Here is a 13549-nt window from a genome sequence, read left to right as displayed (position 1 = left end):
TTCATGACTTCTAATTTGCTTTTGTCAAATTCTGATTGTTACCTTTTAAATTATATCTGAGATAGTTAAAGTTTTTAGTGATTGTTTTGCAATTAGATACGGTGACTTATACAACATTGGAGTGTTCCTTTCAGCTGTCACTTTAACTGCACAATAAAACTGAAGTTTTGAGCTATGCAGAAGACATGCCTTACTTTTGAAAAGACATTCATCTTATTCATTTTATTCTACTCATCCTGTTATAAAAGAACCAATCAGTTAATCAGTTTAATTATGACAACAGCTTATTAGTGTCTGATAGGAGCAACAACACAAGTTGGAATACCATGTTTAAAAGAAAAATTGTGGCCAGGCATGGTGGGTCACGCCTGTACTCCCAGCACTTTGGGAGGCAGAGGTGAGCAGATCACCTGAGGTTGGGAGTTCAAGACTAGCCTGACCAACATGGAGAAACCTCGTCTCTTAAAAAAAAGAAAGAAAGAAAGAAAAAAAAAAAAGAAAAGAAAAATTGCTTCAAGATTTCGTAGGCATCCTTTAGTGATAACACTAGAGAAAATTAAAAGGAGAGAGTGTTTGCAAATCATCAAGGTAATTCACTCAGATCAAACTACCCACTTGTCTGGTGAGGACAGAGAGACCTGCAGGGATAAACTGAATCCAGGTAACAATGCAGAGGCAAGTAAACACTTTTAGAAAGGGCCTGCAAAGAAAGATAAAAATATAATCTTTTTTTTAATCAAACACATTCTCTGTCCTTATGAGTAATCAATTATGTGAAAGCAGCACATACTTTAAGGTAATTACCTGTTACCATACAAGTCATCTGCCCTGCCTTTTAAAAACTTTCTTGATACTTAAAGAATAATGGAAATAATATTGGGCTTATTAAAACAAACAAACAAAGAACAACAACAACAAATGACTTGCAAGATGTGAAGGAAAACGATACAATCTGGTTACCTGCAGAACATAGAGGAAGAAGAGGCTTGTATAAGATGTGGGCTTACTTTATTTAATTTTGTGCACAAGTCAGTTACAAACAGCCTATTCTTTAAGTATACGCAATACGCCCTATATGCCTAGGTGAAGATACCTCTTCAAGCAACAGCAACAGATAAATGTCCTCATCACGTTCAGGGAGCATTACTGAGTGGCCCTGTAGAGGATAAACTGATAAGCATGACACATCCTCTACCCTCTGAGAACCTTCAGTCAAAGGTTAGGGAGGAAAGATCTGGTGCCCACAGAGAGCAAGGAGGAAGAAACAGAGTGAAAGAGTTCAGAGAATGGAAGTGTTATCCTGAATGGGGGACTCTGATAACTTTTTCAGGGTGATGTTTCTCCCCAGCAGGACTTAATGACTGGAAAGGAATGACCTGAAGATAAATATTTGGGGCGAGGTGTTGGAGTGAAGAAAGAAGGCAGAAGAGCCCTCTTCTCTGAATCTCACCATTCTGACTTTTTAGCCTTTCAAGCATTTTGGGATTGTCTGTTGAAATAATTTCCCAGGCCTAAGGCTTATGAAGAGCTTTCTGCCTCACCCAATGTTACTGTTTCTCTTCATGTGTATCTTGTGGAGTCCTCAACCTCAGTCTGGTGACAGAGTCTCACACGGTCTATTTAAAAGTAATCATGCCATTCCCCAAACATCTGATGTTACCCTTTGAGAGGGTAATGGTTTTCCTTTTAATTCTGATTCCATCAATAGAGTGACACTAATCCAGACTGATTTGAGTAAACAGGGCATATTCCCCATTGTCTCTGTGATCTGAGAAAGAATAAACTTGAGAAAGATCACTGGCTGGATTGGAAATGGCCCCTTTGGGTGTTTTGCGCAAGCTTAAAAGGAAAAAGAAAATGCCTGTACAGAGTTCTTTCCAAGGCAAGCTCACTTCGGGGGTGGTAATTCTCATAGGGGTATTATACTAAACTGCACCTATTAGTGGCTTTAGCACCAATAAGAAAGTAGAACTATTTCTTTTGTAGTGTTTCCAGCATAGCTGACAAGAGTGTTTCACAAATTTCCGCCTCTGGCAACACACCACAGCTTGACTCAAAATTCCCTCTTTCAGCTTTTATAAGGAAATCTTTTTTCCATTTAAGAAATACAGACAAGATGCAATTCAGATTACAAGTTTTGCATGAAATATCCATTTACGTTACACACACATTCACTAACATTCCAAAAATGTTTTATTCTTGCCAGTTATTCCCTCACCTAGAACCAGCGTGTGCTCTATCTTAACCCCACTTACTAAATTTTAAACTGACAGGTGAACATGATATGGCGAAGCCATCTCAGCTCGAATCCAATTGCACTTTGTCTTTGAAAAAGAAACTTGAACAATTTAAAAATCAGAATATATAAAGTTAGTCCTTATCAAACATGAAATCAATCAACTTAGAAATAAGAAATTTATAAATGTTTTTTGTAGAAAATGGAAAATAATACTTTTTGAATGGTATAGGTGCTATATTCTCAGACCAACTAAGTAAATCAATTGTGGGGAAGAATAAAGTAAGACTTCTGAAAAAATTTTACAGACACTTCATTGAACTACTTACTTCTTTTTAGGAGGTTGTATATTGTGGAACCTCCGTTTCCCTTAATGTCTGTAAGACAATCACATGCTAACACTGGATGCTTTACAAATCTACTTTATGCAAGTGGAGGATTATGTTGGTAAAAAAAGAGAAAGAAATGAGCACAAGCTTAGATGTCTCCCCATTTATCCTGAAGCCCAGTTCTCCTCTTATCTACTCCCTTCAGCTTTAAATCAAGTCACTGTTTCACCCTTCCTCTCCCCAGAGCCTACCCTCACCTGCCCTATTATTATCTCTTCAATTGCCTACATGGTCTTCTTGGGTGAGATGGAAGTGATGAAGGAGGTTGTGGAAGGGGAGGATATTAATGTGGGAAAAGACACGTCTTCTCCCAATATTTCTCTTTACATGTTACATCTTATGGATGTATCCTTGTCCCAAAGTCAAATTTAAAAATTTTACGGCAAAGATGTAATATCCTACATTTTTATTTATTTATTTATTTGGTGAGGTCGGTTTTTAAATGGGACACTCACATTTCCTTCTGCTCTGCTATTTATTTCCCACCGGGGATTCTCATTTTGAATAAATGTGTTGTATTTAGCTTCAGGATTACTAGTTACATTTAGAGCAGTGACCAGAGAAAAGACTTCTGGTTCTGATTCTAAGATGACTATTTAATAAATAAAATTAACTCATAATTAACACAGAGAATTTCGTGAACTTTGTTCCTCGCTCTGATTAGTTTTAATATGGCATTACTGAGTCCCTATAAATGATATGACATCCCATGTGCCTCTGTAGAACTCTAAGGAACAGGAAAAGATAATCCTCAACTTTTCAGCCCGGGGAATCATTCAGGCTAATTTTTTTCCCTTCCTGCAAGATGTCACTCATCATCCCTAGAGTATGTAAAGTTTTGAATCTCAAATTCTGAAAACTGGACATACTTTTAAAACACACATGGGTTTCCACTCTTAGTGAGATCAATATTCCAATTAACTTTTGTTGCTATTTCTACAAAAGAATTCCATTTTGACACAAATAGTAAATACATATCAGTGTTTAAACCAATATATTTTCTTTTTAAATCAATATACCATGTTCCTTCATCTTGTCTGGCACAGTTCTCCCTTGTATTTTTATTAATTTTCTCTCTTCTACACAGAATGTCCTTCCTCCCCTCACTCCTCAGCTAAATTCCAGTGCTTAAACCATATAAAATGTTACCTTTATCATAAACAGTTTAAACTCTAGTTCACTCTTTTACACTTTTTTTTTTTCCTTTTTGTGGTGAATGGGGTCTCACTGCATTGCCTAGGCAGGTCTCAAACTCCTGGGCTCAAGCTAACCTCCTGCCTCTGCCTCCCTAAGAGCTGGGATTACAGGTGTGAGCCACGGTGCCTGGCCTATTTCACTCTTTGAAAACTTGGCATATCTTTCACCAATTCTGGTTTTGTACTGGACTCATTTATGAACCCCTCATATGCTCCCTAGGATTATGAATTTACAGAGGCTAGTAGCTGTGAATTACTAATTTCTTCTTTCCTTACAGTGCCTATCACAGTGATGATTATTAGTTCTCAGTATCTGTTGGGTTGGAAGGAAGTGCTTCCTTTAGTGGGGGAAATAATCAAAATGGTTTGTGGCTGGTACATCAAAATCATTATATCTGGTTTACAGCCAAATTTGTACTACTGTTTCATTTTGGGGTGGAGTGTTAAGGTGTGGAAAAGAATGAAATAAGGAATGGGGTCTTTACAGAGTGGCTATATAATTCATCTTCTAAGTGGGGCAGTGTTAAAAGTGAAAAGGTGTGCAATTAGTAATTATGCTAGAATAGCAGACATAAATAAAGACAAACCAAGACCAATAGTTCCCCATTTGTCTATGCAGGGACCACAGCTATTAAAGAGAGCACTGGGCAGAAAATGCACATGTTGTATGAGACTTTAGAAACAATCCATTCATACCCTTCCAAAGGTTCCAGAGAAGTGATAGATATTTCTGCAAAACAGGCAGCCAGTGTGCAATGCAGAGAAATGCATTTTTGTACTTCTAGGCAGTCTCAAGCAAAGCCACTTATTCTCCCTTGTGCTCTCTAGTAGAGCTCCAATTACACAATTACACCATTCCTCTGTTTGAAATCCTCCCGTGGTTTGTCATTGTCACTATAATAAATTTACTCTCCTCTCAGTGTTGTGGTCATCTCCGAGCCACTCTATCGTGCATTTGCAACTTTATTTCCTGTTCGTCTCAATTCCAATTGCTCTGAACTATGTGATGCTTCTGAGTGTACCAGCATTCAATCACCCCCCTTTTCTTTGCTGATGCTTATTTCTTCACCTAAAATCCTCCTTCCTTCTTACATTTCTAGGACTTGGAAAGATCCAACTGTCCTTCCAAGTGCAACTTCATCTTCCATATGCATGTAGACTTTCTTAATCCTCCTACATCACGGACTCTTTCTCTTTGATGCTTTATGTTACCTTGCTCACACACTTAAAATCTGACCTGTATTATAACTGTATGTATACCTGGCTCATTTCCCCAATGAACCAAAAACTTCTTAATGCAGGAATTGTTTCTTAACTATTTTTAGATCCTATGTGCTATTTTACATGTCACTGATGCTCAGTAAACTTTTTTTAAAGCCAGTTATTCTTTGAACCTAAGTTTCTCTTTCTCAGTACTACTTTCATGAATATTGAGAATATAGAACTTAATCAAAAAGTATAAGTAAAAATTATAAATGGCTTGAGAGGTGGCACATTCATAAGCCATATGTCACACTATTTTCTTGGGTCCACAAATTGGGTTCTTAAGAGAAGATTAGACATCAGATTTAAAACTTAACTTTTGAATCAAATGTTTCACCTTGACACTTGAATCCATTGTCTTCCAGACCCAAAACGCAGTGCTCTATTGGATACCACTCATAGGTTCTACTAAATTGGCACTGGACAATAAGCCTGTATTAGTCATATGACGTTTTCCTCAACATATATCTCAAGAAAATCGAGCGTCCATTTGATTTTAACAACTTTTTATCATTAAAATAGTAAAACTTGTAAATGATGGAAATCATCAAGTTGTTTTTCACAGAAGTATCTTTTTGTTATCTTCATTCATTCTATTTGTTGACATAAAACAATTAGAAATTTAACAATATCCAACAGGAGAAAGAAGTTGTACTAGGAAGGAAGAATTTTTACCTGTGTCCCTCTGTTCTACCAGCTCGGAGTCCACCCAAAGCAATCATATACACATCAAAGAAAACTAGCGTGTATTTGTGGTGACATATTTCTCAACTATTTGATACAAATCCCTTTTTAAAATCTCATGACATTAGATATATGCTCCCTTTATAGGCAGAATGCCAAATCTAAATTCTGTATATGGTCATTGAAGAAAGTTTTAGCAACTTTGCATTCAGAAAATTTATGTATAATGAAAAAGAAACCACAATTTTTTGGTTGCTCTAGAAAATCTAGACATCCACGGATGCTTTCTGCTGCACTTGTGACCTCCCGCTGAGAATCACCACTCTTCTAAAAGGCAAAACAAACCAAACATGGTTTTCCTTATCGAGGTAAAGGATAAGTGATTTATTATCTCCAAATCATTTTTGTCCAATAGTAGCGAAGGAAGGTCTGTGATCTGTGATCTAAGATCTCTTTCTCCTAGTTCCCTCTGGGCTTGAGGACAACCAATTGTAAAACAAGTAATGCAATCTATGGCCACAGCATGCAGTAAGGAATATGGCCTGGCTGACACGAATTAGACCTGCAGCTTCTCCGTCTCACCCCTGTGCCTTTTCCTATGACGCTAAATATCTCAGAAGCACAACACGGGACAGCTTCATACACTGATTAACTATCAATAGAAAACTCACACCCATATTTTTTAAATGGTTGAGTCAAGTAGAAATAGTACTAGGACAGGAAAGATTTCTTTTCCTAGATCAAGCAGGCAAAGATGTCAATTAAGTAAGAATGGCCTGGCCTCCAGGGAGTTTACACTGCTGTCTCCATGCTTTTTTTCTTGCATTCAACTGGCTTTGTACAACAGCTCTTCGCAGAAACTTTTTTGGAGCATCTACTATGAATCATCCTATATCTCCTTGGTATTAAAAAGAAAGCGGTTGAGTAAAGGGACCACAATCATATAATATAGCTCTCTCAACTATGGCAAGAAAAATCATTAACCCTGATTTGTAAAATGAGGTGTTTCCATATATGAACCTTGATTTCCCATTTAATTCTAAAATGCTGTAACCCATTTACCAAAGTGTGTGTCTTTCATCATCTAAAACCCTGGCTGAGGAATTTTAGTAAATACCTCTTTCTAAGGAGTTTGAGATCCTCCCCATTCACACATACACATACACACACTTAGACACACAGCCCAGGTTGTTGTTTTTTGTTTTTTGTTTTTTTTTCCAGCAAGTTGAAGTTAAAACTTGATCTATGAAGAAGTTCTTTACTTTTGACCCTCTCTATCTGCAAGTCAGAGACCATTCCCAGAGGCCATGTCTTTTCTAGCCTGGCAGGGGAGTGGAGCATGCTTGCAGCCTCTGCACTGTACCCAAGGGTAGAGCCTTTAGCCATGCCTGATACATCCTGCTCATGTTCTTCCTTCGGACCCTTTCCTGTTCATTAGCAGCTTCCCCAAATCCAGCTCTGCTGGGGGTGGGGAAGAATTCAAAAGTTGTGAAAAAAAGGAGCAGAGAAGGGACAGTCTTCTTAAATAATTTTTCAGTTATCAACTCAAAGAAATTGCTAGCAAATTAAACTATAAATTTATTTAAAGTCTATAAATGGGTTGCAGCTTTTAAATAATTTTCACTCTTACAGGGAGTTTTATGCCTTTTTCATTTTTAAGCTATCCAATGTTTAAACAATTCTCGTGTGATCATAGATTGTTTTTTCTGTATTGACAGTTACTAATAAACATACATCTCTAAACATTATAACTTTTATCTTACATTCGTGATTCTCACCGCCATGTGGTCCCAGGCATTTCATACATTCCCATGTAGTACTGAATTTTTACAGAGGACTAGATATTAAAGCATAATCCTGTATAGAAAGAAAGTTGTTTGTACGTAATAGAATGGAAGTCAAGCCATGAAATTAAAACCTACAACATGCACTGGCGGAGGGATATGAAAGTCATAAAGGCAACATGCAAAAAGGTGTAGAAAGGTAGGGAAGTGCAGCCATGTTCTGTCACAGATGTTTTTTTACGGACCTCAGCAGCATTCCAATAGAAAACAGACAAATGATGCCTTTTGTAGCTCTTGACTACACATTTACCGAAAGTTTTGAAAAACTAAAATTGTGTAAAAGCATTGTCTTTCATAAGGATGCCATATTCTCACATACAACATGACTCTTTTGCCTCTATAAAAGGAAATAATTTCTACAAATAACCTCTAATCGCAACATTAATGAAATTGCTTTCTTTATGACATTATATTTAACTTAAAAATAATCATTTCTTGCCACTTTATATCAACCTTGTGGCTCACTTAGAGATATCAATGAACCGATTTTGGCTTCTTCACTGTTTGACTTACAAGATCCTAGGTGGCTCATAAATACTGTGTGTGAAATAGTTCATGAATAAAGAAAGACAAACTCAGGTATGGCATGCCAGACAGATCATTTTCTGAATGATTAAAACTGGACAACATTGGATCTAATAGAATCAACAAGTTCTTAAAAGCAAATTCTATTTAAAAAACTGGTAACATTTTAAGCTAACTTTTAATATTAAAGCAAAACAAGAAACTCAAGTTTTTCTACTGAGGACAAGCAAGCCTGCTTGAATGTTTTAAAGAAAAATAGGCACTTCCTTTTCCTTCTTTAGATAACTCAATATTTCCCCTGTTGTATTTACACAGTTCAGGAGTCTAGACAATAGTGTGGTCACTATCACAGCGCAGGCCCTGCTTTGCTGCCCTCTGCTCCACTCTTCCTCTTGCGGTCTGCGCCGGAATACTATGCATTTTCTTTTCATTTTTAAGGAGCTCAATTTGAGTACTCTAGTCTACTTTTCCAAGCATTCACCTGCAAGCATTTTTATCTGAAACACTGAACTCTCTCTCTCCACAACAACTCCCCCCAATCTGATTAGTGTCAACACAGCTGCCCTATTCTGAGGAATGTAAACTAATATTGTTGTTAGACCTCCCTTAACCTTAGGAAACTTCCTCAAAGCCTTAAAGTCTCTTCAGGATTTTTTTTTTTTCATATCCCTTTGCACAGGTTTAAATACCTAAGACAAACTTGTTGAGCAGAGATCAGAAACGTGAATAATCAAGTTCCTTAAATAAAATCCTGTATGCTATAACACACATTTACATGTATGCATGTGTAAATATTTAACAATGCCTCCCTCCACAATAACTTTATTTGTCATCACACGGTGAAAGTACAAGTGACCTTCCAGACGATAAGAGACGTTATTACAGCCCCTTCAGGATTTAGGTGGGTCTCTGGATTGAGAGACTTAAAAACGAAGATGGCTTTAAAAAAATATCTCACCGGATTATTTTGAAAAAAGCTTCATTTGCTTTTAGGATGAAGTCTGGAGATAGAACTATGCTAAGAAGTTAAGACACAGTCAACTCATTTGTCTTACTGGTACGTGAATACCCATCAGAGGATTCATTGCAATGTATCTAGCAGAATGTGATCTGCTCTGAGTCTGTTCTTACAAAAAGTGATTTTATAAACTCCTGAATATTGTTCTCTTCAAATGCATAATGTCACCCAGATTTTTTTTCCTTTTTCATCTTCTCCTACTGTTTCATCTCCTAATTAATAAAAAAAAAAAAAATCTTACAGCCACCACAGAAAACATTAACCAAGAAAAGGAGATTCCTATGTACAACTTGCAAAAACATTACATTGGGTGACCGAGAACCACAAATATGTAAGTTTTTATGAAAATTAAAAAGCATCTCTAAATGGAGTGCCAAAATCTAAAATCCTTACCTCACTAAATTGAGTCTGGGCATTGTTTTCCAGGTACAACATGTTAGCAGTAAGATTGATCAATGCTGCTGTCCTCTCTTCTGGCTCCAGGATTTTGCCAGCCCCCCCACCCCCTCTGAGACCCTTACAAAATGAATCTACTAAGAAGATAACAGAACTCAAGTCCCTCTCTCTCTTTCTCTCTCTGTACATAATTTAAGGTTTCCTAATATATACCCAACTATAGGCATGAGGAGGCGGGACTCTTCTCTTTACCTGTCCAATCCATCAACTTCCACCTGGACTCCTCCACTCCAATGGAGTGAGGCCTCTCCCATCTCATTAAGTAGTTAGAATTCCTTATCACCAATCTTTAAAAGAAAAAGAAAGAAAGAAAAAAAAAAAAAAAACCAGGAGACAGACAGGTAAAACTTTCCCTGTCTCTTTCATAAGAAAGTGCACTCTCTTTTAAAAACAAAACAAAATCTCCCCAAACAAACCGCACCACCACCACGCTTTACAGAAGGCATTTTAGAAAGTTAATTTACTCTTTGAAACTGAAAAGTAAACTTCAGAAAAATTTTTGTAAGGCTTTTTAAAATCTAGATTTGGAGTTTCAAGAATGATTACATGAAGTTAGAAATCAGGATAGAGTATTCAAATCCACTGTTATATTTAATCCATATAAAAAAAAACTAAAATCCACTGCCTGATAGCTGAAGAGTTTTTAACTTATTTCCCCCAGAGAAATGCCAGTGATTTCATATCAAGCAGTGACAAAATAAGCTTTCTGATTTTTTTGAGCCTGTTTCAATAACAATTTAAACCACCGGTCCCGTTAACTTATAAAAGCAAACAAACATTCGTATTATGTACAGGAAGTATGAATCCTGATAAATGTGTCCTTTTTTTCTTTAACAAAACGCTTATCTATTTGAATACTTCTTTTCTGTATTTTATTGAACCCACTTTATGCTCATCTTTTTGCTTGTGAATAGGTATAAAAATAATTATTGCACATGATGCATCTATGTAAATGATTAGAATAAGTATTAAAGCATGAAATATTAATTTGCTTTTGGCTTAAAAATACATTTACATAAATACATAACAACATTCATGTAGAATCTGGCCTTGGTTACAAAGATTTAGTGGAGATAAAATGCACCCTGATAGTTTTCACGTGGTTCATTAAAATACTCTCTTTACTGCTGAGTATTTGTAATTTAGTTAGATGTATTTCAAAACATCATCCTACACACCCCCCTCAGGAACCCAATTTCCACTATTTTGCTTGAAAAGTTGTAAGTGGCCAAGATAACTATAAGTGAATATTGAGATTTCTTCTAAAATTTAGAAGACACAATGTTTAGAAGAGAAGTTGAAGCCAGAATAGATTAGAACATATATTTCAGAAACAAAGTTTGCAAATATGTTTATGACCTTGGATTTGCCTCCACTTTACTTCTACTTTTGCATCCATAAAATTCATGCATTTAAAGGATGACATGATCATTGGCTGATATATAAGACCCCTAGGTTACTGGTAATAATGCCTCCTTCTTTTATTAAAAAACAAAAACAAAATCAAAAAAACTCCCATTAATATAATTTGATCTTGAGTATGCAAGAATGTGACAGTACTCTGTAATGCTATACATTTATATCAGAGAAAACATTCATTTTTTTCACTTATATATTGGGAAGAATGATCTCTCCTTTTACCTATAATTAACCAAATTACAAAATAGCCTACTTACAAAATACAGTATAATTATTTGTACAATGTATTTAAATTCTATACCTACAGCTTAAGGGTCAATAGTAGAAAGCAGATGGTTGCTTCTTTAAAGGTGTGCATGATCCCTGTGGCCCAAAAACTTAGATGATCCTGAAAATCATCCAGAGTGCTTTCAAAAACAGATTTCTGGATGTGGCCCCAGATCTACTGACTCAGACTCTGCAGGGCTGCAGCCCCAACAACTGGATTTTTTATAGCCTACTAGGCGGTTCTGAATGCGTCATGCTTGGGAATTAATGATCTAGAGGAAATGCTGTTAGCACAACTGCCTCCAAAAGTCATTATTGAATTGCTTTTTACACTAATGGGATCATGTAGCCATTTGAACACCCAAATCTAAGGCTCAAGGTCTCAAGTAATGATATACATACACTAAAAATGTAAACAAACTTCAGCTTTCATGAAGTCAAAAGATTCCCAGTAAGATTTGATGGATGAAAAAGTCAGACTCCTTCCATGTGCCACCTTAGCTTTCAGCATGATCAAATCAAATATGGTCTCTGTCTAATATATCTACAAAGATTCTGGACAAAACCTAAGACAGTATATCCCACTGTGGCTACTTGAGAAATTTGAGTAGTTTGCAAGAAAAGAGCAGTGGACTGGGAGTTAGAAGATAGGAGCTCTGTGGCCTTGGGGCAAGTTACTTAACCACTCTGGATTCAGATTCCTCATCTGTGAAATGAGGCGCAGAACTAAATGATTTCTGAAGACCATGACAAAGATAAGAGCCTGTTTTTGTCAAGAATCAGGGGAGTGATTTAGAGGATTACTCGTGTTTTACTTATTTTACTTGGATATTTATTTGTCCCTCAATTTGCTCATTTCCATATTGTACAATTGAAGTAGTCAAGTTGCTCGGCTACTTAAGATACTTAAGTGATATAAAGAAGAAACAACATATTGGTGGAAAATCTGTGTTTTTTGCTTTCAGATATCCTCACAATGAAAAGTTAGTTAATAGTTAATACAGATCTGATTTTAGCACGAACATTTCCATAAAAGAGCTAAAGTATATCTGATAATGTTTGATTTCAGAATTAGTGTGAGTAGGTGATGCAAATATCCTGCACTGATTTAAGCAGGTTACAAAGAAGTAACATTTCTTTGCACTCTAAACAACAATGCTTACTTGTGGATCTCAAAGGTTTAAGTAACAATTCTTTGCACTCTCTAAATAACAATGCTTACACGCAAATCTCAAAGGTTTAGTAACGTGCATTATTTTCCTAACCACCTAGTGGTGTAAGTTAGTATTATCTACATTTTTCAGATAAATAAACAAATTCGAGAATTTGACGTGAATAACCAAGTCCTCAGTAGTTGGAACAACTCTTCTTAGAGCACTTGCCTTTTCATTCTCAGTCATTTCCCCAGAAATTTTTTTTTTTTTTTTTTTTTTTTTTTTTGGAGATGAGTTTCCTTCTGTCCCCTAGGCTGGAGTGCAGTGGCATGATCTCGGCTCACTGCAATCTCTGACTCCCCGGTTCAAGCAATTCTCCTGCCTCAGCCTCCTGAGTAGCTGGGACTATAGGCACGCACCACCATGCACAGCTAATTTTTTGTATGTTTAGTAGAGATGGGGTTTCACCATGTTAGCCAGGATGGTCTCCATCTCCTGATCTCATGATCCACCTGCTTCAGCCTCCCAAAATGTTGGGATTGCAGGCATGAGCAACCGCACTCAGCCCTCCCCAGACTTCTTAAAGCTACATGGTCTCAGAATTAAGGGTCAGCACTGCCCCCTGGGTAAAAATGCCAGTGCTATGAATCCACAGCTTTGGGAATAGAAGTACAAGATGTCAGACAGAAGCATACGTTCTCCAGAAATATCAAAATGCTAACATTTTGTTGAATATCCTTTTTTAACATCCAACTCTTTATTATAAGTACTATATTTTTCTGTGTATGTGTTTGTATGTGTATTTGTGTATGTGTGTGCGTGTATGTGTGTTTACGTATGTCTGGTCTTTCAAATTTGCATACAGTATTATGGTTTGCTTTTTGGTGTAGAAAAATTCTAATTTTTCCATAGTCAACTTTACCATTTTTTCTTTTATGACTTACTGGGTTTCAGACATAGTTTGAAAGGCCTTTCCCAGCCCAATGTAAAATTTTGCAACCATATTACAATATCAGGATTTCTGAATGTTTTCACATGCAACTATTTAAATTTTCTAGAATATATATCTGTATGAAAAGCAAAGGAAAATCCACTCTC

The 13549-nt window shown here is 36.5% G+C and overlaps 1 protein-coding gene across 13 annotated transcripts in view; it reads right to left on the bottom strand.

Moving 5' to 3' along the window:
* TP63 (tumor protein p63) overlaps nucleotides 1-13549 on the bottom strand; it is a 263157-nt gene that overhangs the window by 100153 nt on the left and 149455 nt on the right. For 4 of the 13 annotated variants that reach the window (XM_002758184.6, XM_017964773.4, XM_017964771.4 and 1 more), the window contains exon 1: nucleotides 9549-9734. The exons of the other annotated variants lie outside the window; for them this stretch is intronic. In XM_002758184.6, coding sequence (XP_002758230.3) covers nucleotides 9549-9590 — 42 coding nt within the window. In that variant the 5' untranslated portion in view covers nucleotides 9591-9734. Of the gene's footprint in view, nucleotides 1-9548; nucleotides 9735-13549 lie in introns of those variants that run through there. 13 annotated transcript variants of the gene reach the window in all.

Source organism: Callithrix jacchus, chromosome 15 (assembly GCF_049354715.1).
Source record: "Callithrix jacchus isolate 240 chromosome 15, calJac240_pri, whole genome shotgun sequence".
NCBI lineage: Eukaryota > Metazoa > Chordata > Mammalia > Primates > Cebidae > Callithrix > Callithrix jacchus.
Note: the sequence above shows the minus strand (reverse complement) of the source record. Positions and strands in the feature narration are given on the sequence as shown.